Source organism: Poecilia mexicana, unplaced genomic scaffold, assembly GCF_051168715.1.
Source record: "Poecilia mexicana isolate PSO_F unplaced genomic scaffold, ASM5116871v1 scaffold_12, whole genome shotgun sequence".
Taxonomy (NCBI): Eukaryota; Metazoa; Chordata; class Actinopteri; order Cyprinodontiformes; family Poeciliidae; genus Poecilia; species Poecilia mexicana.
The window spans coordinates 11233656-11256604 of NW_028263381.1; the positions used below are offsets into that span (position 1 = coordinate 11233656).

General features: G+C 37.1%; 1 protein-coding gene across 1 annotated transcript in view; it reads left to right on the plus strand.

Annotated features, from left to right (window-relative positions):
- eng (endoglin) overlaps nt 1-22445 on the plus strand; it is a 40129-nt gene extending 17684 nt beyond the window's left edge. Inside the window, exons 4-14 of the mRNA XM_014970854.2 lie at nt 6506-6613; nt 10175-10346; nt 11342-11525; nt 11634-11736; nt 11953-12157; nt 12293-12459; nt 14041-14292; nt 14871-14937; nt 18121-18231; nt 19047-19094; nt 19172-22445. Coding sequence (XP_014826340.2) covers nt 6506-6613; nt 10175-10346; nt 11342-11525; nt 11634-11736; nt 11953-12157; nt 12293-12459; nt 14041-14292; nt 14871-14937; nt 18121-18231; nt 19047-19094; nt 19172-19293 — 1539 coding nt within the window. The 3' untranslated portion in view covers nt 19294-22445. The remainder of the gene's footprint in view (nt 1-6505; nt 6614-10174; nt 10347-11341; nt 11526-11633; nt 11737-11952; nt 12158-12292; nt 12460-14040; nt 14293-14870; nt 14938-18120; nt 18232-19046; nt 19095-19171) is intronic.
- The last annotated feature ends 504 nt before the right edge of the window (nt 22446-22949 follow it).

Consider the following 22949-nt stretch of genomic DNA (forward strand, 5'->3'; position numbering starts at 1 on the left):
AAATGAAACCTTCTTAGGATTAAAATAAAAACAAAAATACTGGCAAATGAGACATTTTCTTCTGTTTACCTCAACTGTAATGACACATGAATATTGTTACCACAAATTAAAGACAAATGAGCAAGATCTTATAAGAAATAGTAGCATGTGTGTCAGACTGACTTCATTTTTGTTAGTGGGATCTCTGAAAGATTTGCCTGTACTCGCCTTGTACAAGCGGAGCTCTGCAGAGTGTCAGAATAAGAGTGTATTGCAAACCTTTTTTTTTTTTTTTTTTTTTTTGCTAGTCGGTCATTGGTCAGATGGTCAACCATGCCCACATGAAAGAGGTTTAATGAGAACAATAGATCTAAAAGTCATGCTTTAGGAAGGATGAAGGGATACCCTGAGAGAATCTATGCAAACCCAAAGAAGAAAAACAAGCTCAGGCCGGAATACAAATCAAGACCCTTCTTGCTACATGGCAACTGCGTTGTCCGCTGTTTCACTAAGTACGACCGCAAAATAAAAACTGTGTGTATTAAAACCACTATCAGTAATGACCCACTTCCACATTGTTCCAGCATGGAGACACATATGCCGTAATACCCACTCCCTTTTCCCCTCATTCTCTCAATAAACCTTGATGTAAGTGGGTTCAGCTTTTTCCATTGCATTATTAAAATACATAGAAATACAGCACAGTTGAAGTTTGCTTGTATCCTTGGTGGCCTCAAATAAATGGACAGATAGGGAATAAATATCACATCCTTTACAATTCTTTTTTTTAAAAGAGTACCCCAAGTACACCAAGCACAGAGGTTTATCAGTAAATTTTGTTGCATATGACATGGTATCCAAGACACATTAACATAGGGACATCGCAATATATCTCCATGTTGTCATACTGAGATGTTTTCTTAAAATGTAATCTATTTCTGTTATTCAATAAAAAAAAATAAAATAAAAAAAAAGCTAAACCAAGATATTAATTAGGTCCATTACACACAGGGGATATATTTCAACCTTAGTTTAAGTGCATTCTCTTAATTTTGATTAGGATCATAACATTTGATTTTAGCTTAGAACAGCAAATGAAGTCTCAAAGCATCTTCAGCGTCTTGGACAATTGTCAGGTCATAGAAAAAAACACATTTCGAACACAGAATATGCATTCTATACTTAGTTTGTCCTCATTTTGCATGAATTATTGCATCAATGCGGCGTGGGATGAAGGCAATAAGCCTGTGCCTCAGGTGTCATGGAAACCGAGGTTGCTTTTGAAATTTATAGTCACATAACAACTTTTTGTTTTTTATTTTTTTTTTTTCAATTTTTTTCTGACACTTCATAGATTCTCCTTGACGCCGTCACAGAATTGTTGGACTTTTGATGTATAAAGATATAAAGAAAAGACACGGAAGCCTTTTGTTGTTCACAAATGCACAGTGACCTGTCAGGTTAATAACTGCTTCTTGACTCGGTGCATTTTGGCTCGCTTGTCACAACATAATGAGCTCAGATGTAATCAAAGGTAGCTTTTGTCGAATTACTCTGCTCTTGGTCAAATCTGTGGCTCCGTGTTATGTACAGAGGTTTATTCCAGTTCAAAATGAGCAGCTGAGCCACGCGATGTGATAAGCTGATAAACTCAACGCTGACAGTTTGATGTTGCCCAGGAGGAATAAAATGAATGCTAATAATGTTCAAACAGGAGCTTATAGGGAAGCTGCTGCAGCTAAACTTGCAGACCAAGGCTGCAAGATGAAAAAAAATGATTGAATTATAATGAAACATGCTTTTTGTTCAAACACATTTGACTCAATGTGCTGCACACAAACTAATCCTCATGTTGAAATGAGTCCACAAACTATGCCCTGACATCTGACATCATAAAATATAACACACAGAGTTTCACTCCATATCCAGCGCTATCAGGCAGATAGTGGAGACATTTTCTCAACACGACCTCTTTAACTCATAGTCGACTTAATTTGGCTGCATTTTTAATTTTTTTTAAGTCTTTTTTTTTTTTTTTTTTAAGAGATGTCCCTGCTAAAAGTAAAAACACGCAAAATAAGTGTTGACAGCAAACTGGGGCAATTTGATTTTTAAGCAATTCTTTAAAGAATGACATTGAGAACTTACTTCAGAAAACTTTTAATCTATGTGCAGTTATTGCTCTGCTAGAGCACATTTTTCACTGCCCGGTGTTGTCGGTCAGCTCACATTATTCATTCCTTTATCAGCGAGTTGTTTGTACTATATATGGGACTTCCATTTAACCTTTGTTAAACTGCTGTTTGGTATTTTTAGTTTAGTTTTTCATGGTTTATATTCAGTTTTCTCACATGGATCGAAGCAGCTCTCTTCATTCTGCCTATGATGGTGCAAGACTGTGTAATCTCATTAATCCATTTTATCTGTTAAATCATTGCAGGGATCTTTCCCTCAGATGCCTCTTGGAAAACCTGAAAGATTATTTCTTAACAAAAAAAAAGTGCTGCAGTTTCTAATCAGTGCGGTAAGCTAGGCATTGCATTTTACAGTAACTATTTTGGCTGTAATGATAGGTCCGTACAAGGTTTATTTACCAACTTAGTTTCAACATGTTGCAAATGGGTCTTTGCGTTTGTTTCAAATGCTGCTAAGGCTGAAAATGCATCCCGATGATGAAACGCATTTAAAAGATTTATAGAAATACTTTTCCTCTCAGTCATTGGATGTCAGAACAAGAAAAGAGGCATTTTAGAATACTCAATTTTAGTGTGGGGTTTAACACGTTTCAACAACAAATAAGTCCTAGTAATGCAGATGACATAATAGAGAGCTATCGTATTTTTATTTTTTTCTCAAATCGGACTAAAACTGAATCCTATTCCATGATGTCCTCATTATAAGTAAATACAATCCCATCTTAGTCATTTTTGAAAGGTAACTGAGCAAAATCCTTCTTCAGAAGTAAGATTTTCTGGGACACATTGGCGACTCTGCCTCTTCAGTTCTTGAACTGTTAATTAACTGTGATTAACCAGATGTTTATGGTTCAATCTCCTAAGTTTGTGAAGGGGCAGATTTTTTTTTTTTTTTTTTTTTTTTCCAACAGTGACAAATTGACATATCATCTGTTTAGGTACAATGAATTGGCAAAAGCTAACAACTTATTCTTTAAGAAGTATCTAATTTTATTAAATATATTTTAGGGGCCAAACTCTGACTTTGAGATTATAGGGGCCATTTGGCCTTGATGGATGGATGGATGGGTGGAGGAATGGATTTGTATGAAATATATACTAAATTAGTCAAACTCTTATCTAATCTTTTGAAGAAAAAAAAATGCAGCAAACGCACAGAAAATGGCTAAAACTGTACAGTAGGCAGGGAGCTTTGCACTCCCTACACCTTTCTTTGTCCTTTAAAGTTCCTTATCACCTCCTTCCTCATCCTTTTATTTTCTTATTGATTTACAACCCACCCGGGAATATTTGACTATCACAGTTTGACCACACTGCTGAATTATAGCAGGAGCATCAAGCGGCTGCACAAGCCAGCAGAATGTGCTGGGAGGTGTTGCCTGTGTGCTGGACCCATTGATGTCACACACTGGCTCGGTGTCTTGGCTCCAGGCCGAGACTAGACCAATGGAGCCGACACAACTTAGGGGAGAGAGAGCCAAAAGAATAACTGGAAACTGCATCAGCAAAGGCCCTTGAAAAAAAAAAGAGAGAGAGAGAGAAAGGATTCAGAGAAAAACAATTGTATCCTGAAAGCTTAGGAACAAAAGCAGCAAAAGGTGAGTGATCTGGGTCAAAGTTCAAGAACAAAGTCACAAAACTAGGCTGCAAAACAATGAAGCTCATTAGAAAGGAGTATTTAAAGAAAACATCACCGAGGTGTCTCTGTATGAGGTGCAGTGGCTCTGCAGGAAATGCCATTCATTCATTTACTGCATGCAGATGTAACACGACTGAAGTAAATCCTCAGAGGTATTTCTTGGCAGATGCCGCGCTGCTGCGCCACACAACTCTTTAGTTCAGGCTCGTGTTTGAATAACAACTGAGTTTTTTTTTTTGTCTTTCTTTTCAGTAACTCTTCAGGGCAATCTATCTGTCATCTTTGGCTACAATAAATATTCTGCACCGTAGACGGAGGACTTACCAAAACACGATTTCCACTGACTCTTGATTACCTCGGCCATGTTCATGCCGCATCGTATGCATTATACATGTGCAGGTGTGGGCACATGGAAATATTTTAAGGCTTTATGCTCCTGTGCCCCATAAGCAAGCTATGCTATGGAGTAATCTGTCAAAGTATGTTTTCAAACAACTTTAAATGTTTTGGTTAGTTTATTTCTGATTCATATTTTGTTACTTTACTGAAGTGTTTCATTTATATCTCGTTTCCCTGGAAATTTGAGATTCCATATCAATATCTCTTGAATTGGCTTCATCTTTCAAAAACAGGACATGTTGCCATGACATCTTCTGCCTTTTGTTTAAAGGCATTTAAAGAAAGCAATATTATTTTTTCATAAAACAAATTTCTCTTTCTCATTGTTCCAACCACTACTATACTAATTATATACTAGTATAGTAAAAAAAAAAAAAAAGACTTAATATCAACCAGTGTAGAGAATGATGTGCCTTTTTTTATGCAACACATCTACATTTCCAGTTTGAGCTGTGTAATGGTTTCAGACAGTCTGAGGGGGAAACAGTGAAGACAATCCTCGTTTTAAGTGACCAAGATGTTCATAAACTCAGGAGCAAATTACTGACATATGCACAGCCTTTTTTTTTTTTCTGAGAGGGAACTGAGACCATTAATTTGATGCACTCATTACTCCATTCCCACTATGCACAAAACACTGTTAGTGTATGTCTGTATGCATGCATGCAGGATAACACCTCCTTCCGTCTGTTAACTCTCGGCTTGCAAACAGCTCCCTCAAAATGCATCTGCGTCTGGCTCACAGGCAATTTGACTTCAGTCTCCTTAGGCCTAATTTGCTCCGCAGGCGCCCAAAAATCTGCGTAGCTCCAGCTTGGGTTCGTAACAATCGTCTTAGTTTCTGTTCTGGCGATGTCAGGCAGCGAGTAAATAAATTCAATAGAAGGGATTCCTGCTGTGTCCTCAATGTGTTGATTGTCTGAACAACAGTCCTGGTCTTACAATAAACATATTTTCAAAAAGTGGAGCTTTAGGTTATCAAAGGTGGACAAAGGGAAAGATTTGAATTCATGAAAGTAACTTTTTTTTTTTTTTTTTTTAAATCACTGAAGAGATGCTTTCGTGGATTTTTATTTTTTTTTTTACACTTCCCCTTCTTTTTCATCAAGCTGAGATTTAATGTTGAACTGATTACAAATGAATAGAAAAGAAATAAAAACCCAAATCTTTCACTTCCCCTAAATCCAATTATCTTTTGGCTCTTAAAGAAGTAAAAGTAATTAGAACTCGGATTTATTGGTGTTAAGTTGGATGGGAAATATATATCTCTAAACTCCAATTTATTATTCCGCCACCACTCAGCGCCATTTGCATCCATAAAACTCAGCAGTTCCAGCTTTACCCCACGCACATGTGGAGCATAGTAATTAAGGCTGATTCATAGAGTGACGGTAGTGGTGATTAGCAAATCACATCACCATTATGTTACAATGGATAAAATACAGCTGATGAGACATTACATTATGTGGTAAATTATGTTAAGGGGTTTTATATTCTGCACAGTTCCGATGAGATTAGACATGTATGGGAGGACCGGTTGAAATGTATGGAATGATAGTGAAAACATAGACGTTTTCTACAAATGCTTACATTGTCCCAATACTTTGGCTGCAGATTATATAAATTATAAAAAAATAAAATAAAAATTACAGCTCATTGCACAACGAGGAAAATAATTACCTTTTCCCCCTTTGTACAGCACAGAGGTGTAATAACACGGCAAAGCTGCATTACCTCATTTTACGTCTGCATCAATACAAAAGCAGACGGGAGAGAAAGCTTTCATGCCTCCACCAAATATAAGCCCCTCTCATATGACTGGCACTGCTTTTTCAGCCGAGAGAAGCATGTGGTGACATTTCAGAGCTCAGCCGCAAAAACCTGGAGGGATTGTCACGTCCCTCACTGATTTGTAGTCGCAGAGAAAAGGAATCAAACTTTTACCGAATTAAACTACCCTACCGTTGGGGGGGGGGGAGGGATATTTTTAAACTTGGCGCAGCAAGCACAATACGTCCCCTCGACGCTGTCAACTTGATGTCTGGTAATTTAAGGGCAGATCGGGAGGTTTGCAAATGAGGGAGAGGTGTTGGACAAAAAAATTAAAAAAGTCAAATTCTGGTGTAGCAAAGAGAAAAAAAAAACGTAATAATACACACACACACAATTAAAGTGGAGCAGAATTTGAATTCTAATAACTTTAACAATAGGTATGTAATTGTGTGCCTTGATATTACAATTGTAAATAGTCAAATGAACTGAAATGTGTCACTGTCTATTTTTGTCTTGCCAGGATATTACATACTTCAGTCTGAACATTTCAAGACCGGCGATCCTCATCATTTCATCCTCAAAACCGGCTTATGCGAACTGCGACCTCTGCGAAGACGTGAAAGTTTATGTGAGTAGCACCGCTGAGTCTTTCTATATGTCCGTCATGTTTGTGTTTCTCTTGGAAACATTTCAGCGTGTGATATCTGTTGATTTATTGGTGTTTCTCAAAAACCTATTTTAACCTAGGCTTTTTACGACCACACTCTTTATTCTGTTTGTATTTTATGTCAGAAGCCAGCACAAATCAGGGAATATTCGAAAGTGGGGGTACAGTTTTACTGAGAAGTGTGATATGCAATTTTATCCTGTCCCCATGATATGTTGTGGGACTCCCTCGGTAGTTACAGATAGATGTCATTAGTCGTACAACTCCACCAGCTTTGCACATCTACAGATTGAAATATTTTGCATTCTTTTTTTTGCAAAATAGTTTGACAAATCTGACTGGACACAGTAAGTCGTCTTTAGATTATTCTAACACATGGATATAGATATGTCTAAACTATTATATGAACAAATTCACGGGGTTTGAATACTTTTACCTTGGACTGTAGATCATGTGGGTCTGTTTAGCAAATATTATGCTGCTGTTGAAACACTAATACTGCATTGAACGTCTTATTTCATTACTGTGGGAGCTTTTTTTTTTTTTTCCTGTGTTAAAAGTCTAGTGCCAGCTGCTTTACATACAGTAAAAATGACACAGCTTTGCAGTTCTCTGAGTCTTTTGGAAGACTGAGACCACTTTGGATTTTTTTTTTCTGGATATCCCCCAATGGCTTGCTCTGTGAGAAGCAGTTTTTGTTTTAGTGCTTTAATTAGCCACACTATAAAACCAACAAGTAGCCAGTAACTAGAAGGGATGACGGTATTGACTGTAAAATTAATGTACCAGTAAATGGTAGTTCCAGACTTTTATACACTGATCACTTTTTTTTTTTTTTTTTTTTTTTTTAAGTGCATGAATTGAGTTGCCAAAAATAATCAGATGTAGGTGTAAAGAGTGAAATAACATTGCAAAACAAGCAAAGTGTTTTACTGGTGAATTCTAGTCTGATAATGACGGGAATGTTTAAACGTTTGCAATCATGAAAGAAAATTAGCATGCCACTGTTTATCTGTTTTTCTTACACCAACATATAAATTTAAGCTGTACACATTTTTATACAATCTATAGAGGAGCTCGATTTTAGTCACAGTATGTCCACTTTATGTTGCACTTCCAGAGCATAGTAACCATTTTAACAATTATAAAAACAACACATTTTACCTACTGCAGCCTTAACATGTATCTTAATTCATAATGAAGATACTATAACTTTTAGTTCAGTTTATTTACATAGTGCCAGCCGACCACGCATGTCGTCTCAGGACACTGAAAAGGAAATTTCATCAAATCATACAGAGAGAGAGATTTAAATTCATCCTAATTACCAAACAAGCCTGCCAAGTTCAGGTTATTATCTATTTAAACAAATAGAAAAGTTTCCATTTCCAGAAACCCAGCAGATTTCATCGAGTCACTGGCCTTACAGCATTCACTCCTCCTGGATGAGTATGTACCGCCGATGTTGGACACTTGCTCGCATTTGCTGCAATCCTTCATCCTAAGCATGCATGTAGTGATAGTGGAAGGGAAAGCACCTCTTGAACAGAAAGCCTGAAGACTCCTCAAGACTCAGTAGACGTTTCTTATGATCTCTTCGGTCTTTTAAAAACTAACTCTTTACACTTTCATTTGAAGTTTCAAGCAGTTTGTCCTCGTTCGCTCTTTGCGCGTTCACAGAAGCTCTCTCGCAGTCTTGAAAAATATTTCCCGGTATTGTGAACATTGTGCAGACATACTGAAGACATCGCATATGTGTAAATTAAGTGGAATAACAGCTGTCCAATCAATGCGATGACACGCTTGCAGGCGTGCCAACAATTACTGATATGCTGACAGCAGCATGGTACCACATCCTGTATCGTGTCCTGTCAGGAGCCTGGACAACATTCCCTGTGACGGCAGGATGTTGTTGTGAGATGAGCTCTATCACTGGGGGATAATAGCGCTTTGCAGCAGATTGCATTGTAAGAGAATAAACATCTGTTCTGCATCCGAGAAAGTACGTCAGCAGCTTGACAGCATGTCTCGGTGTCACAGCTCCTCTCGGCCTCCCGAGGCTGGCGCTAACACTCAAGGTTGTTTAAAAAGCCAGTAGGATGGTGGCTTTTTTTTTTTTTTTTTTTTTTTCCCCCGAAGTCTTGTGAGCAGTCGTGTTTTTTGTAAATAACAGTTCAGTGGTTGTCAAAGTGAGTTATTCACATTTCATTCTTTATGGGGAAATATGATTGGACTCCTACACTTGTGTGTTACAAGTAAATCAGTTTTTATGTCGCCTGTCGTGTGGAACCGAACATGTACAAAACATTACTCCTGACTAATGCGAAAACAATTAAAAGATCAGTTGCTTCTGTCATTCCCATTAGACACCGGTCCTGTTTTTGGCTATTGCTTTCAAAATCTCTGGTAGCATGTAGAATACTGCTGACACTAATGTGACTAAATTTCCATGACATTAGGCTTTTTTTTTCTTTTTTCCTTTTTTTTTTCCCCTTTTTCTTCATGTCTTCGTTTTGACAACTCCTCCATCTGCTTGTTTCTGTTGTGAATTCCTCTCCTGCTTTTTAATGTTTGCAGTTTCTTTCCACACTATTTTTGATCTTATCAATCAAATATTTATGTAGAAAGAGATACGACTCCCTCTGGCATCCAGCATTTGTTCTGAATTTGGGACGCAAAGGCATGCACACAAACCCGCATCCGCAGGCCGGGATAAAGATTTCTAGAAATTTAGAAAATAGACACTTTAAAAGGATAACGCAGTGACATTACAGGTGTTTCATTAAGCATCTTTTTAATTCTTAACAAATTTCCTCCTGAGAGATAGAAACATTTCTAGCCTTTTGAATCCCTTCTCCAAGCGTCAGACTGAGGAGGTTGTAGTTGTTGAGGTAGGATCTAATATGCATTATGCATTTCAAACCCTTGAACAAAAGAGAAGCAACTCAGAATTTTATTATTTAGTTGAAAGAGATTTTTTAATGCACCGAGACACTTGTAACACTCGGAAGGCATTGCTGCTCTCAGCATTCTGGAAGCATCAGTCCAATTTAGACACTACCCACGCCACATTTCTGCTGCTGTTCACTAATCCGCGAGTTTGCATGCTGGGTCCACTAAACCCAACATGCAAACTTCTTTACTTCCCATTCGTCCAGACAAGGAAACGGCAGTGTCTAGTCAATGAGATGGATGTATATATTTATACCTTGTATGGAGTCAGATTCCAGCCGACTGTGGTGACGCACAAAGCTAAAAAAGGTCCCATTTCCTGGCCCCACTCAGGAAGCAAAGGAAAGACCTTGGCTCCAAAGAGGTTGTGCAACTCGGCTCGTGGTCACTTAGCCATAATAAACATTTCTCTTTCATAGCCCGGCTCAGAGAATAGAGGGAGAGTTTGGTGAAGGATAAGAAAAAGGAGTGGAGGAGAATGACAAAGGAACATGATGAGAAGAAAGGCATTGATCCAGCCCTGTGTGTTTTGCAGTTAACGAAAGGCTGTGTTTGTTTTGTGTTTCACAGGTAAATAATTCCACAATTACACTGACCAGTAAACCTCAGAACAATGTCTACAAAGAAGAAATGCCCCATCAAAACGAGGAGCTGATCACGTGGGCAAAGCAGAAATTTGACGGTGTGACTTCATTCACTACTGTTAAAAATCCTGAAAAAATCACACTAATAGAAGCACAGGGTAAGAAAAACGTTGTTTAACTTTGCTTGGGTTAACAAAGAGCTTTTCTTGCCAGTGTAGAGGCTTGTCAAGAAATTTGTCCAGTGCATACGTATGAATTATATAATGATAGGACGTATAAAAACCCCTCAGTGCAGCATTAAAAACCAAATAAAGAAATCCTGCTGACAATTCACTAGCTAAAGATCCAGACTGGCACCAAAATTTGGGCCTGTCACTCCGCGGGTAAAAAGGTAGAGTAGTCAGCGTCTCGGGGGGGGGGGGGGGGGGGGAATCATCAGACCGATTCTTAATCACCTCAGCGATGTTCGTTAAAGTGACCTCGGGTTCCCCTGCGACCTTAGAGTTTGTCTCCTTCATGGACGACATGAGATCCTCAAAATTGTATGACGCCACGTGTCGATCTGTCCGGTGTGTTTGTCAGCAACAGTCCAATCAGCAACTGCAATTTGTTCCAAAGTGAAACGCCCCTTAACAGGCTGAACCGCATCGCTTTACCTCCGACAAAGTCTCTGAGTTTATTATTACAAATGCGCTGACGTCATAGAGATGCTGTGGAAAATAATTGACAAAAACAGTTAAATGTTATCAGTGGGGAACATGCAGTCACTACGTGCTACGTATCCAGAGCATTTAGAGGGAGAAAATGGAAGATTAAAAAGAACAGCCCGCCTTCAAAGTTAATCAAATTATGAACACCTTACAAAGGTTAAAAGGAAATAAGATTAGTTTTTTTTTTTTTCTTGTCCATGTTGTAAAGTGTCTAATCAAATATAGCAACATTGTCTGAAACCTTTTACCTGAACAACACTCTCATTAAGACCTACTACTTTAACTACTTTAACCTCTGTGACACATAGATTTAGTGTTCTTCTTTGTGGTAACCATCGACTTGCTCATTACTTTGCACAGTGCCTATGTTTTAAACTTGACTTTCCATTAAAATGCTGTATTACTCAATGATCAATGATGAGCTGTGATTTGTTTGTTTGTAGGAACTAAACCTACCAGCATACCTACAGCTGGTCCTACGGATTGTGTACTTAACAGCGAAGACATCTCAGAAAAGCACTTTATGAAGATTGACATGGTTCCAGATAGGATCACGTCTTGTGCACTGAAAAACCCAAACGATAACCAGATACATGTCATAAACATTCCAGACAGTTCTCCTGTTCGGTAACCTTTATATTTTTAAGAAACAGAATTTTATGTTCCTCAATTTTTACCAAATATTTTTTTCGTAATCCTCTTTTTTTTCTCTCTCTCTCTCTCTCCACATGGCAGCAATGTATCCTTGCTCGTTAAAACTCAGGGCATTTCTTTCTTCCTGAGAGGTCCTCAGGGCACCACATGGACCTTCCTCAACATGGGCTTTTCGAAGCTTGGCGTAAGTTTCCATGTTATGTGTATACCTTTTAGAAAATGTCAGTATAATGGAATTCATTCTAAAACAAATTTCTGTCCGACTCAAAACAATCAAATTGATTGTATTAGTGAACAATTTCTAGGCTTTCTGAAGTTCCTTTTGTTATTCGGCACTTGTCAAGTACTTGCTGTGATATATTTATTAAGAATTTATTTTTATTGTCTTCTTTTCTTATAGTCTAACAACGACGTCCAGATACAAGGTTTCGAAAATAAGGTTACACTACCTAAATATAATGGTACAGTGACAGGTGACAAAGCAGAGGTTGTGCAGAAAATGGCTTTGGAATATTTTAAAGTCAGTTATTTCACCAGCTACAGTGAAATAACACTGGACTCATCAACCATTTCTCTAGTGATTGAAAAACAACACAATTTACCAGGTATAACTTTTAGTTTTCTTTCTTATCAGAGAAAAATAAGCTGTAAAGAAATGCAGAAAGTAGATGCACAAAGCTGGGAAGCAAATGTTGCACTATTGATAGACATTGCAAATGTTGCTTTTGTTTTATTTCTAGAGAGATTTCCTTCAGTCAGAGAAGAAATAGCAAAAAGTATGATTACCAAAACAACTGATGCCCCGAATCAGATGTTCCTGAACATCCATCTGTACGCCTCCCCAGACTATCGCTTTCTCTTAGACCCTTTAGCCAGATTGCAGACTAACAAGAGAATCTACGCACTGGTAAGGATTTATTTACGATTTTTCTGATCACCCAAATCACATTATTTTACAAGCCACATTTACCCACTCATGCCATGTATTATTTTTCTATTTTAATAACCGCTTTGTTTTACAAATACACTCACACATCAATTGACATATAGCAGAGATCATCAGCGTGTTAAACTTGGTACCAACCTTGATGTTTAGCAAACAGTCCAGTTATGACAGTGAATGAAAAGCAGCAAACATGACACTGTTAAGAAAATAAAAGAAGAAGCAGAAGAAAAAAAAAAGTCTCTAATTTACAGCTAAATACCGGCAGCTGTGGCGGTAAAATTCATATTTATATGGATTTTACAGTGGCTGGTATTTTACCGTAAATTACATATATTCATTTATTTATTTATTTATTTATTTTTTTTATAGCGCAACCATTGACTGAATATCATTCCTAAAATGTCACAACAGGTTGCTACTTTGTAATCACTGAGCAATTCACCATATAAAATTTGACCAATCATGTATCATTGTGAAAATGTATTGATCTCCTTAATTTTTTTTTTAATGTAATTTATATATTTCATCTGTTTTTGGTTCTTTTAAATCTTTTATGTTTCAGATCACTGAACAAAATGTTAGTATCAAACAAAAAAAAAAAAAGTAGTTTTCAAATATTGATGCACAGTGTGAAAAAGCCATTGCCCCCATTATCAAATAATTTATTAGCGGTGAATAAACTCATATTTTTAATTTAACTTCACTTCTTCTCCAAGCTGGGCTATTGTTAGACTTGTATAATCAAGAAATAACAAACGAGAAACCGTCATCAACATGTATTAACATCTGTCAATGTGGAAGGGGTTTCAATGCCTCTTCCCAGGGCTTTACTAGGACATTTACTGGGGCTTTAAAATATATATTCAAAATGTTTCTCACAAAACAGAATCAGTAACTAAACCCTCAGCAATAGTGTATGGAGAAAACTCTGTAGACTATTGTTGTGGCTACATTGTATGAGTGAACCAAAGTTTCGCTCTGCTTAGACAGGGTCACTCCATCTGCTTCATATGCCAGGCTTATTTTAGTTTCACCTGGGTTTAGTCTGCGCCTGCTAGCAGCCACATCGTCATTCTTGTGGACTATTTTTGTTGAAGCACGTGATGTTGTGATTAATTTATGTCTACTTTACTCTTCCTCAGCCAATCAGTAGCACATTCTTCTTCCCCTTAGCTCCTGGTCTAGTGCCTTCGCCTTCTCTGTGTTGAATTAAAGTAACCTGCCACATTTTTACGTAAAGGGAAGACCATTGTAACGATGGGAAAAGTAATTTGTTAGATTACTCATTACTGAAAAAAAGTACTGGCGTTAGTAACGCCATTTGTTTTTTATGCCATTCTTTGCATCACTGCAAATGGAGAACAGGGAACAGAAGTAAATATAATCAGGAGGATAAGGAGACCAAAATTACTTTAAGAGTGCTTAGACGATTCATACAGGAGATCACAAAACGAAATCTCTAGAAGCATCTCTTGCTTACATTTTATTAAAAGTTGTGTTGCTTCCCTGCAGTTTATTTAATATCGTCTTTGTTCCTTATAGATATCTACGAACACCATAGGTGACATAAAAATTGCCCTCAAGGTGATTGGCTGCACCATAAGGCCCAAGGCCTCGTCCTCTGCAGAGAAAGAGCTCCCGATCTTCTTGGAGTCCTGCGCTGCTGACCCCTGTCACAACAGCGCGCGGCTCAGCTTCTCCTTAGATCAGATGCCAGAGGGAACATCCAGCACATGGGTCCTACAATGCTCTGTCAAGCTATGCTTCTCTGAGAAGTCATATCAGATGGAGGAGGTATTTCACAACGGCTTTTTCGACAAAACAACATATATTTTCAGTTGGCAGAGGCACAAAACATTCTGCATATTATACAGGAGTATCTCAGTTTCAGCTTAGACGTATTTACATCTAAAGTGGTTTTGAATAATCGTTTATTAGGGCCTGAGAAATTATTGAAAATATTACCATAATCATAAATGATTTATTTTTATTTTTTTCATACTATGAGGGGAATATTTCACCAGCTTTGCCTGAAGCGTGGTACCTGTGGAAATTCCCTGGTGGATTCTCCTTTTATTTGCTTTGCCCTTATGTTTTGTTCACTCCTTTGGTATTCTGCATTGTCTTTGCGGGTTTTTTTTGGTTTTCAGCTTTGCAAGTGAAAAGCAGCATTATAGCAATGACATTGTATTATTGATGTGCTCGATGCAAAATGCTATACTGTGTTGTTATATCATCATCCCTAGTTTGTCTATGGTGATTGTCCAAGTAGTATAAAATACTGTCCGGTCACATTTGCTGGAAAAAAGTTTTTCAGCTCATTTCCTGAAAAAGGAAATTTTTTTAAAGTTATTTTTCTGTTTCACCCACAGGTCTGTGAGGACAAAGTGAGGACAGCAGAGAAGAATCTGGAGATTATGCAGTCATGCCAACCACAGGGTGAGAGAAGTTATTTATTAATTTAATTTATTTTTTAAAAAATTACCTTGATGTTCATTTTCATAAATTATCTGTTTCATAGTAACAAACTTGTCAAACTCCTACACAAATAATCATAACATTTAATTTACCTTTCATGCCTCCTGGACTAAACTGCTAGTCAGTCAGTCAGCTAGTAATTGAGTAATACTATGTGCTGACATTTTTTCCTATTATAGCACTATTTGTGCACAACGCTGCCTGGGCTGATTGTCATAGCAGCGAACACAGGATATTCAATGAAGCCAGTGAGCGGTGGTAGGGCAGGGCCTCGTCCTTTAGGAAGGTCTGCAGGCTGACCTTGTGGCCACAGTCACACGTAACAGCCCTCAGGGGGAATCAGTGGCAGGCGGGTGGGTGGGCTAAAATCCTTTGTGCTTCCAAAAAGTCTGACTATTCAGATGTCCAGACACATTGGTGAGCTTCGAGCCATTAAAGGACTGATGAACATTTTTGTCTCAAAGAGGGATGTGTTTCTCTCAAGATGAGAGAAACAAAATCTGTGACTCGAAAAATATTAAGGAAATTAATGGCATTAGCTTGAATTTTGTAGCAGCTCAGTAATATAGCACTCTCTGTTTTATCAGCAGTACGACTCACTGCAAAATAACATTCCAGATGCTGTAGTCGATATTTTTTCTTCTTCTAATTCTTCTGTTTCATTATAATTCATAAAGTTTTTCTTGGAAAAGCAAATCTGCAAATCAGTTTTCTAAATTAGTTTGTCGGTTCATTCGTTCCTTTAGTCATTAGCTCTCTTCACACATTTTACGCACCTTGTTAAATGTAAAAAAAAAAAAAGATATCCTAACAGGACCTCTCAGAATTGTGTGGGTGTGTACTTTCACACAAGCTCAGTATTTCAGAATGAACTTAGTAACAACACTCTCTTCTAAATGCAAACCACATGTGCCACCATTCTCTTCACACTTATCCGAGTTTGGCTGCACAATTCAGATGAAATCGATTAATTTGGTTACTACATGTCACTGAAGGTGCCAAAATTGTGAAGAAACAAACAAAAAAAAAAGAAGGAAAAAAAAACTTTTTCTTCAAATTTTGTAAGTCTGACAAACCTTTTCATGGAGTCCAGTTTGTTATGACAAAGATAGAATAATTACTATAAATAAGCATAACTAGCAGGCGTCATTGTTTTCCGAGTCTTTATCAAGCGGCAGCGACCGCTCCATTCAGCAATCCTTCCTGTTTGCTGGTTTTCATACCAGGGGCAGGGAGTCATGGCGCAGGCCTGATGTCCCTCCATACCTCCCCACCTGCACTGCAGCTTCTGTTTCCTGCAACTGTTTATTCAGCTTTGCTGTCAAAGGCCCACTTATACAAACTAACACTGCCAGTGATTGGAGAAAACAAGTCTCTGAGGAAGGCCGTCTCAAGACGCTGTGATGTTTCTTCCCAATTCAGAGACAAGGAATGTTCCTTTGTAATCTAACATCAACAAACGAGGTTGGGATGCAGTCGGTATGTACGGCCACCAGATGTCACTGTTTCAGTGCCCTGGGAGCAATTTAAGGTTGACTGTTAAGTGTTTTTGTTTGAACAGAAGCAGCTTTACGCTTTGCGATTAATACACAAATGTTAAATGAACAACATAGTGTATATACTAGATGCTTCAGAGTGCTTTTATTTCTACCTTAAGGTTTTCTGCTAATAGAAACAAGTGACTCCATCGTCTCACTCTGTCATACTTTTCTCAGTGCTTCAGTTTAAATTCACCTACTGTGTTAGGTAGTTTATGTTTCAGCAAAAAACTGCTTTTTTTTGTCCCATGTGTACCCCTTTAAGTCAGATTAAACAACAGATGAGTTGAGTTATGACTCCTATATCCCAAAACTTAACTTAGCTTGTTTCAGCAGGAAACAGGAGGCTGCAGAGGCAGGTGAGAGAAACTCATGTGCAGGTGATGATTAGTTTCTTAGAAATGTTCTGGTTGCTTTGGAGAAGATCTTTGCAGGTAGCAAGTCAAGTAGAGAGAGAGAGAGAGAAAAAAGGCATCTGTTTGCACACTGTCTCTATTGTTATACAATTCAGAACAAGCATTGTGTCTCTGCTTTGGTGGAGATTTCTGACAGCTTACATGGTGCTATTGCAAATTTGAATTTTAAAATCGATTCCTCTCAGTCAGACATGTAAACCTGTGAAACACTAAAACCTCTCTGAGTGTTAAAATTGATGAAAAGAACTAGAGAGTAATACAAAAGGTTTCAGGAACATCCAAGATTTTTTTTTTTTTAATACACGAAAATGAAAGCCCTTAATTCATTATTCATTTATAGAGGTGATAGGGTTGAAAAATATTTGACGGAAGGGCAAAATTGATGTTCTTCTCAAGAAAACATAGTCAGGGTTTTATCGTAATAAAACACAGCTATAAAGTGAGAATGGCTTTCTAGTGTGTAGCCTATGTTCAGAGGCCTGAGCAATTCGCAGTAACTATATGCTATGTTTTCCTAGTTTTTCCCAGTGTACAGCTTGCACCTAAAAAATAACTACTCTGCAAAGATATCACTTTATAGATTTTAATATACATATGTTTTCCATTTTGCCTTTACACCATAAATCAATCGTTTACAAGTGGTACTGGGGTATACCTATTTCTAATAATGAATTGACCTTAAATGACTATGTTTATACTTCCTAGTATGCCGCTACTAAAGTCTAATTATAACCTCATTGAAATACAAATATTTTTTTTTAAATCCATTTTAAAATTTGAACTGCAGTGGCCACCATTGCTTCATATGTGCAATAAAATTTAGGCGGACGATGACATAAAAATGCCAACAGAGCTATTTATTTAACTATGTCAAATCTACTGGCCAGCAAAATTGGTTACGACTGCTGGCCAGTTGTTGCCAAATGTAAAATGATGCAAAAAACTACAACCGAACCAGGTGCATTTGGTTGTAGCTTCAAACAAAAAAGGGAAGAACAGAAAGATTCAGCATTACACTCCGAGTGATTCATTATATCATACTACAAGGCATCATATAATTGTAAACTAATCTTCCCACATTGCATAGCTTTACATTTAGTACAACACAATTTTATCATATTCAATCGCTGTTCTTTAATTAAAGGTATATTGCACTTTTTTTTTCTTTTTTTTTCTTTGTGGTCTTTCAGATCAGCCATGCTTTGATTTTGGCCTGTCAGATGTTCTTGGAATTGCTTTTGGAGGGTTCCTGATTGGAGTGTTACTTATTGGAGCGTTGTGGTTTATCAAGATTAAAACAGGTAAATGCATGTTCTGTTTTGTATCCTATTCTAATTGTAACCTGTGTAAAACAGATCACATAAATTTGGGTCACTTTTATTCAACATATTCTCACTAGCTCAGATAACAATGTTTGCCACATTTGACACAGGATTACGCCTACATTTTAACATCCACAAATGGTCTAATACTGTATCATTTTGCCACCATGTAAAAAAAGAAAGATTACCCAAATAGTTTCCAGTCAAAACAGGATAAAGAAAAACATGTGCATGGTTTTATTTGCAACATTTTATAAAATGCTCCTGCCAGAGTCCAATATAATGCCACAAAAATAGGTAATTTTACACCAAACCCTACATTAATTCATTAAGTTGTTGTGTGCAAAAAGTTTGATTTTTAAATCTAAGAGATGGAATGGTCATCTCAGGATTACTTATTAGGTACTATGTAGATCACCCAACTATCACAAACCTGTTTTACTACATGTTCCCTGACCAGAACTATACAAGTGAAACATAATTTAGTCTCTTTGCTCCTCATCTCTGGAAAAAAAACTCACTGAAAACCTCTGACGTGCAAAATTCATTGGCTTTTTAAAGTCTGGACTGCATATTTCCTATAAAGAATAAAGCTTATGTACTTTTATCATGCCATAGATATTTATTTGTTGTAATATTTGTAAAAAAAAAAATATATATATATATATATTCTTTGCCATAAGGGTAGCGGTTCACCGCTGTTCTCCATATTTATTTTCTTTTGTGTTCCAACTTGTCAAATGTCCCAACCGAATATGCCTAGACTTAACGTGGTCTCATTGAATTAAACTCAGGGTACCCAGCTGGACTTGACATGAGGTCAACTGCTGCCAGTTTTCCTGGTGAGAAGTATAACTGTTCTTCATGATTTTCTTTTTATTGTGATCAGGTTCTAATCAGCATCTGCCTTCTTTTTTAGGATGTCCCTGTTCAAGAGCAAAGCGACAACCTGTTTCTTCCAACCCATCACCCTCAGAGAATAGCAGTGCAAATGCTAGCATTGGAAGCACTCAGAGCACACCGACCAGCAGCATGGCATAAGATCATTGTGGGTTATACTAGCAGGCCGCCATCCCTTCTGTGTCATCTTGATGGGTTTCAAGCTTTGTGTTGCATCCGTCCTTGAAAAAGCATTTCTTTATACCCTGCTCTGTTTAAATTGTTGTTTAAAAAGCACAACTGGTGGTATTTGACATACCATGTCTAAAAATGAGTTTGATCTTGGAGTCTGGAGTTAGATGTGGAGAAAGGATGAATGATGATTAACCAAAGTTTTGATATTAGTTTTTTAATGCTTTCCTTTGCAGCCTCTCTGTAAATTCAAATTCCTCAGCCAGGATGTTACAGAGGCCAAAAAGACAAAAAAGAAAAAGAAAAAAGAATTGGCTCCCAGCAACAGGAAAAACAAACCATATCCCCCCAAGAGCTAACAGGAAATTCATAACATTCTTTCCAATGAATTGTCCTCGTGTGATGGGAGCACAGTAATAGTTATCCAGGACACAAACTGGTCCAAAGACAAGCTTTGAAAAACAGATGAAAAGATGTTTTGCGAACATTTAAGAAACAAAAATATGGCGGGTTGTGTGCTAGGTCAGTCCAGAGAAATTCATCAACAACATCAAGGCGCCTGACGTTCTGTGTATTGGCATTTCCAAATAGACAAAACAAATACTTCCTTGTATGATGTTAGACTAATTTGCAGTCTATGGACCATGGTTTTATTGCTACCTCTTATTGAGTAGAAATCTGGAGCTAAGGTAAAACTTAAAACCAGGTTTCTGTAGTGAAGTTATTGGGGTTTTATTAATCATTTTTAATTTACTGTCATTTCTTGCTACCATATCAAAACCCTAAAGTGGCCCTATGGGCCATTTGTAGCTCACAAAATAAACTTATGATGCCATTGTTTTGTTATCCAGTGGATAAATAAGTGTCATCATATTGTTTTTCCATAGCACTCATTTCAGATTAGATTTGAACTACATTTAGTAATAAATTAGCAAAACTAAATGATGAAAGAAGACATTTACTGTGGACTAACATGGATTTTTTTTTACTTACATGAGCTGAGAATGCATCACTATTTTATTGCAGAGTACCATATTTTTCAATATGTATTCCTGTATTCAGAGCTGAGCAGTGTTTGTAGAGATTCACTAAGATTTCCAGGCATCACACTGTTGCATCGTACTATTTAACACTCATCCAGCTCTTTCTTCCAGGTGGAGTCCCCCACGCCCCTAAATAGTGTTGAGGTTAAACTTCAGTAGTTTTCATTTGCACAATACCCATTGTCACCAGTGACACCAATTCTTCACCAGTACTTACCAACCTACTGTGCACGTTTTAGGTCTGTGGAACAGACCTTTGTGTGATGACTTCAAGTCTTGTAATATGATTTTCATTACACTGTTAACCTTGTAGATTTATTTTTGTTGTACAGATTTAAAAACCAAGATTTGATCGTTATTATACCCTCTTTCCTTGTATTGATTTTCCTTTTTTTCAGAATATAGCTATTCTCAATTGTCCTGTTTTGTAGGCATTATTGAGTTAAAAAGATTTCCGTTGGACTTAACAGGACGCTTATGAATCATGCTTCATACGAAGTTTGCTTTGAAAACTGAAACAACCTTGATAACAGTTGTACCTTAAGCTGCCATTAATTTAGACTTATTTTGCTTCTTTATCAAAAGGCTGTTCAATCCTTTGAAAGACTCAGTATTCACATTTACTAATGGCATTTAGTTTCAGAGGTCGTCCTTGTTGTAATAGTTATTGTATAATGATACATAAGAGCAGAATGACACTGTATGTTATAAAAACTAATATTCACACATTCATGGTGAATGACTGAATGTAGTGGGAAGAGCTTTGGGGTCCTCTGGACTTGATAAAGTGCTACACAAGTACAAGACATTTATCATTAATTTATAATCACAAAAATTTGCTTCTCTAAATTTGATTGACAGGTAAATATATACATGTATTTTTCATATAAATGGTTGAATGTATCTTTTAATCTCTTATTTAAATCAGCTCTGAATACAGACTATTCAGACTTTATTGCATGATCAATATTAGCATTTCTACATCCCTCCGTATGTGCATTAACATATTTTATTAGTTCTTTTAACTGCTCTAACGGCATTTGAAAATGTTAAAAAAAAAAGTAAAATAAAACAAACATATTTTCACCTGTTTCTAATCTAAATAGGTATATTTTCAATATTGGTTTGTGGTCAAAATGAACAGCTCATGTCCAAACTGTATAATATTGGCTCTATAAAAATATGCTGTTTTATTTATTCTTGTTCAGCTTCATTCTCAGACCTGTTCCAAACCAGTTTTGGGATATGTGTAGCATATTTCTCTCCTTCATACACACCTGCATTTTTTTTTTTTAGACAGAAACAAAGAGGGCCAGATCAAATTGCCACTTGAGAATTTGTGCAATATGGTGAGAGGTTAACTTGCATGTATGTCCATATGTTATTTTTTTGTTGTTGTTGTTGATTTTGTATGTGTTATATGATAGTCTTTCTTTGAATCATTCCATAACCTAGTTTATTTCTTGAGACAATTCAAATGGGGCACAAGACCCATCTCTTTTTATTTCAAAACATTTGACTTTTTATTCCAGTCATTTCAGACAACGCATGTCGCATCACATACTGGTCACATTGCAGTTTCACCCTGCTTGACCTTTGTCCTCCAAGTCCTCTGTGAACCGAAAAAAACATGACAAATCTGTGGACTGACATGTTGACACTGTATTGTGTTCATGGTGTTATCTTCAGACCGTGTAGTGGGGTTGTCAGTTCTGAAGACAGGACGTCTCCCCACTTAATACGTTCCAGATGAATATTCAGCACACTGTTATCAATATACGGTTCCTCCCTTATTTGCAGTACTGACATACGTTTTGATATGATAGGATAGGGAATGTGCATGCTGCCCGGGTTAAAGCAACCCTTGTATCCGTCACAACAGTGAAAATAGACAGGATGTCATTCATCCACTTGTTAACCCTGCAGTGTTATCTTTGTGCTCATGTGGGCAGTTTTTTACCGTTTTAAGTGGTTTAATTTGTTGAGAATGAACTTTGGTAATTAATTTTTTATGGTGGTGTTGTTCTTCCCAGAGACTCTGTTTCTAAAATCATCTTAATAAAGTAAATTTGAGAGATATTTCTCTGGGTTTTTTTTTCTTCTTTTTTTTATTTACCCTTAATATAGTGTGTAACCATTGGCATAATGCACGCATGTGTGAATCAGCAAACTTGGCAAGACCATATTGGAGATTGATAGAGCAGCAAAGCCAAGTACACAATAGAGCAAGCTCTAAAACATTCCTACCATCAATGAAAACAGATAAACTTTAAATGATACAGCATATCCAAGCTATAATTTCCCAAGAGGTTTAAGAAATATTATTCAATAATCACTATAACAGCAGATGTATTTATTTCCTTGTGTCTGATACAACTCCATTGGGATTTACAAAGGCCTGTTCTGACAGCGAGGTTCCTACGTAGACAGTTTCAGTCCCATATACAACCTTTATTTAAGAACTACTGTATAGGGCAATTAGTTTTCAAGAATTAAGTTTTGGCATCGTTAGAGGTAGCCTGGTAAAAACCAACCCCTTGTATTACGCTTTGCTTTTTTGCTTTGTACAGGAAGTCTGGGATT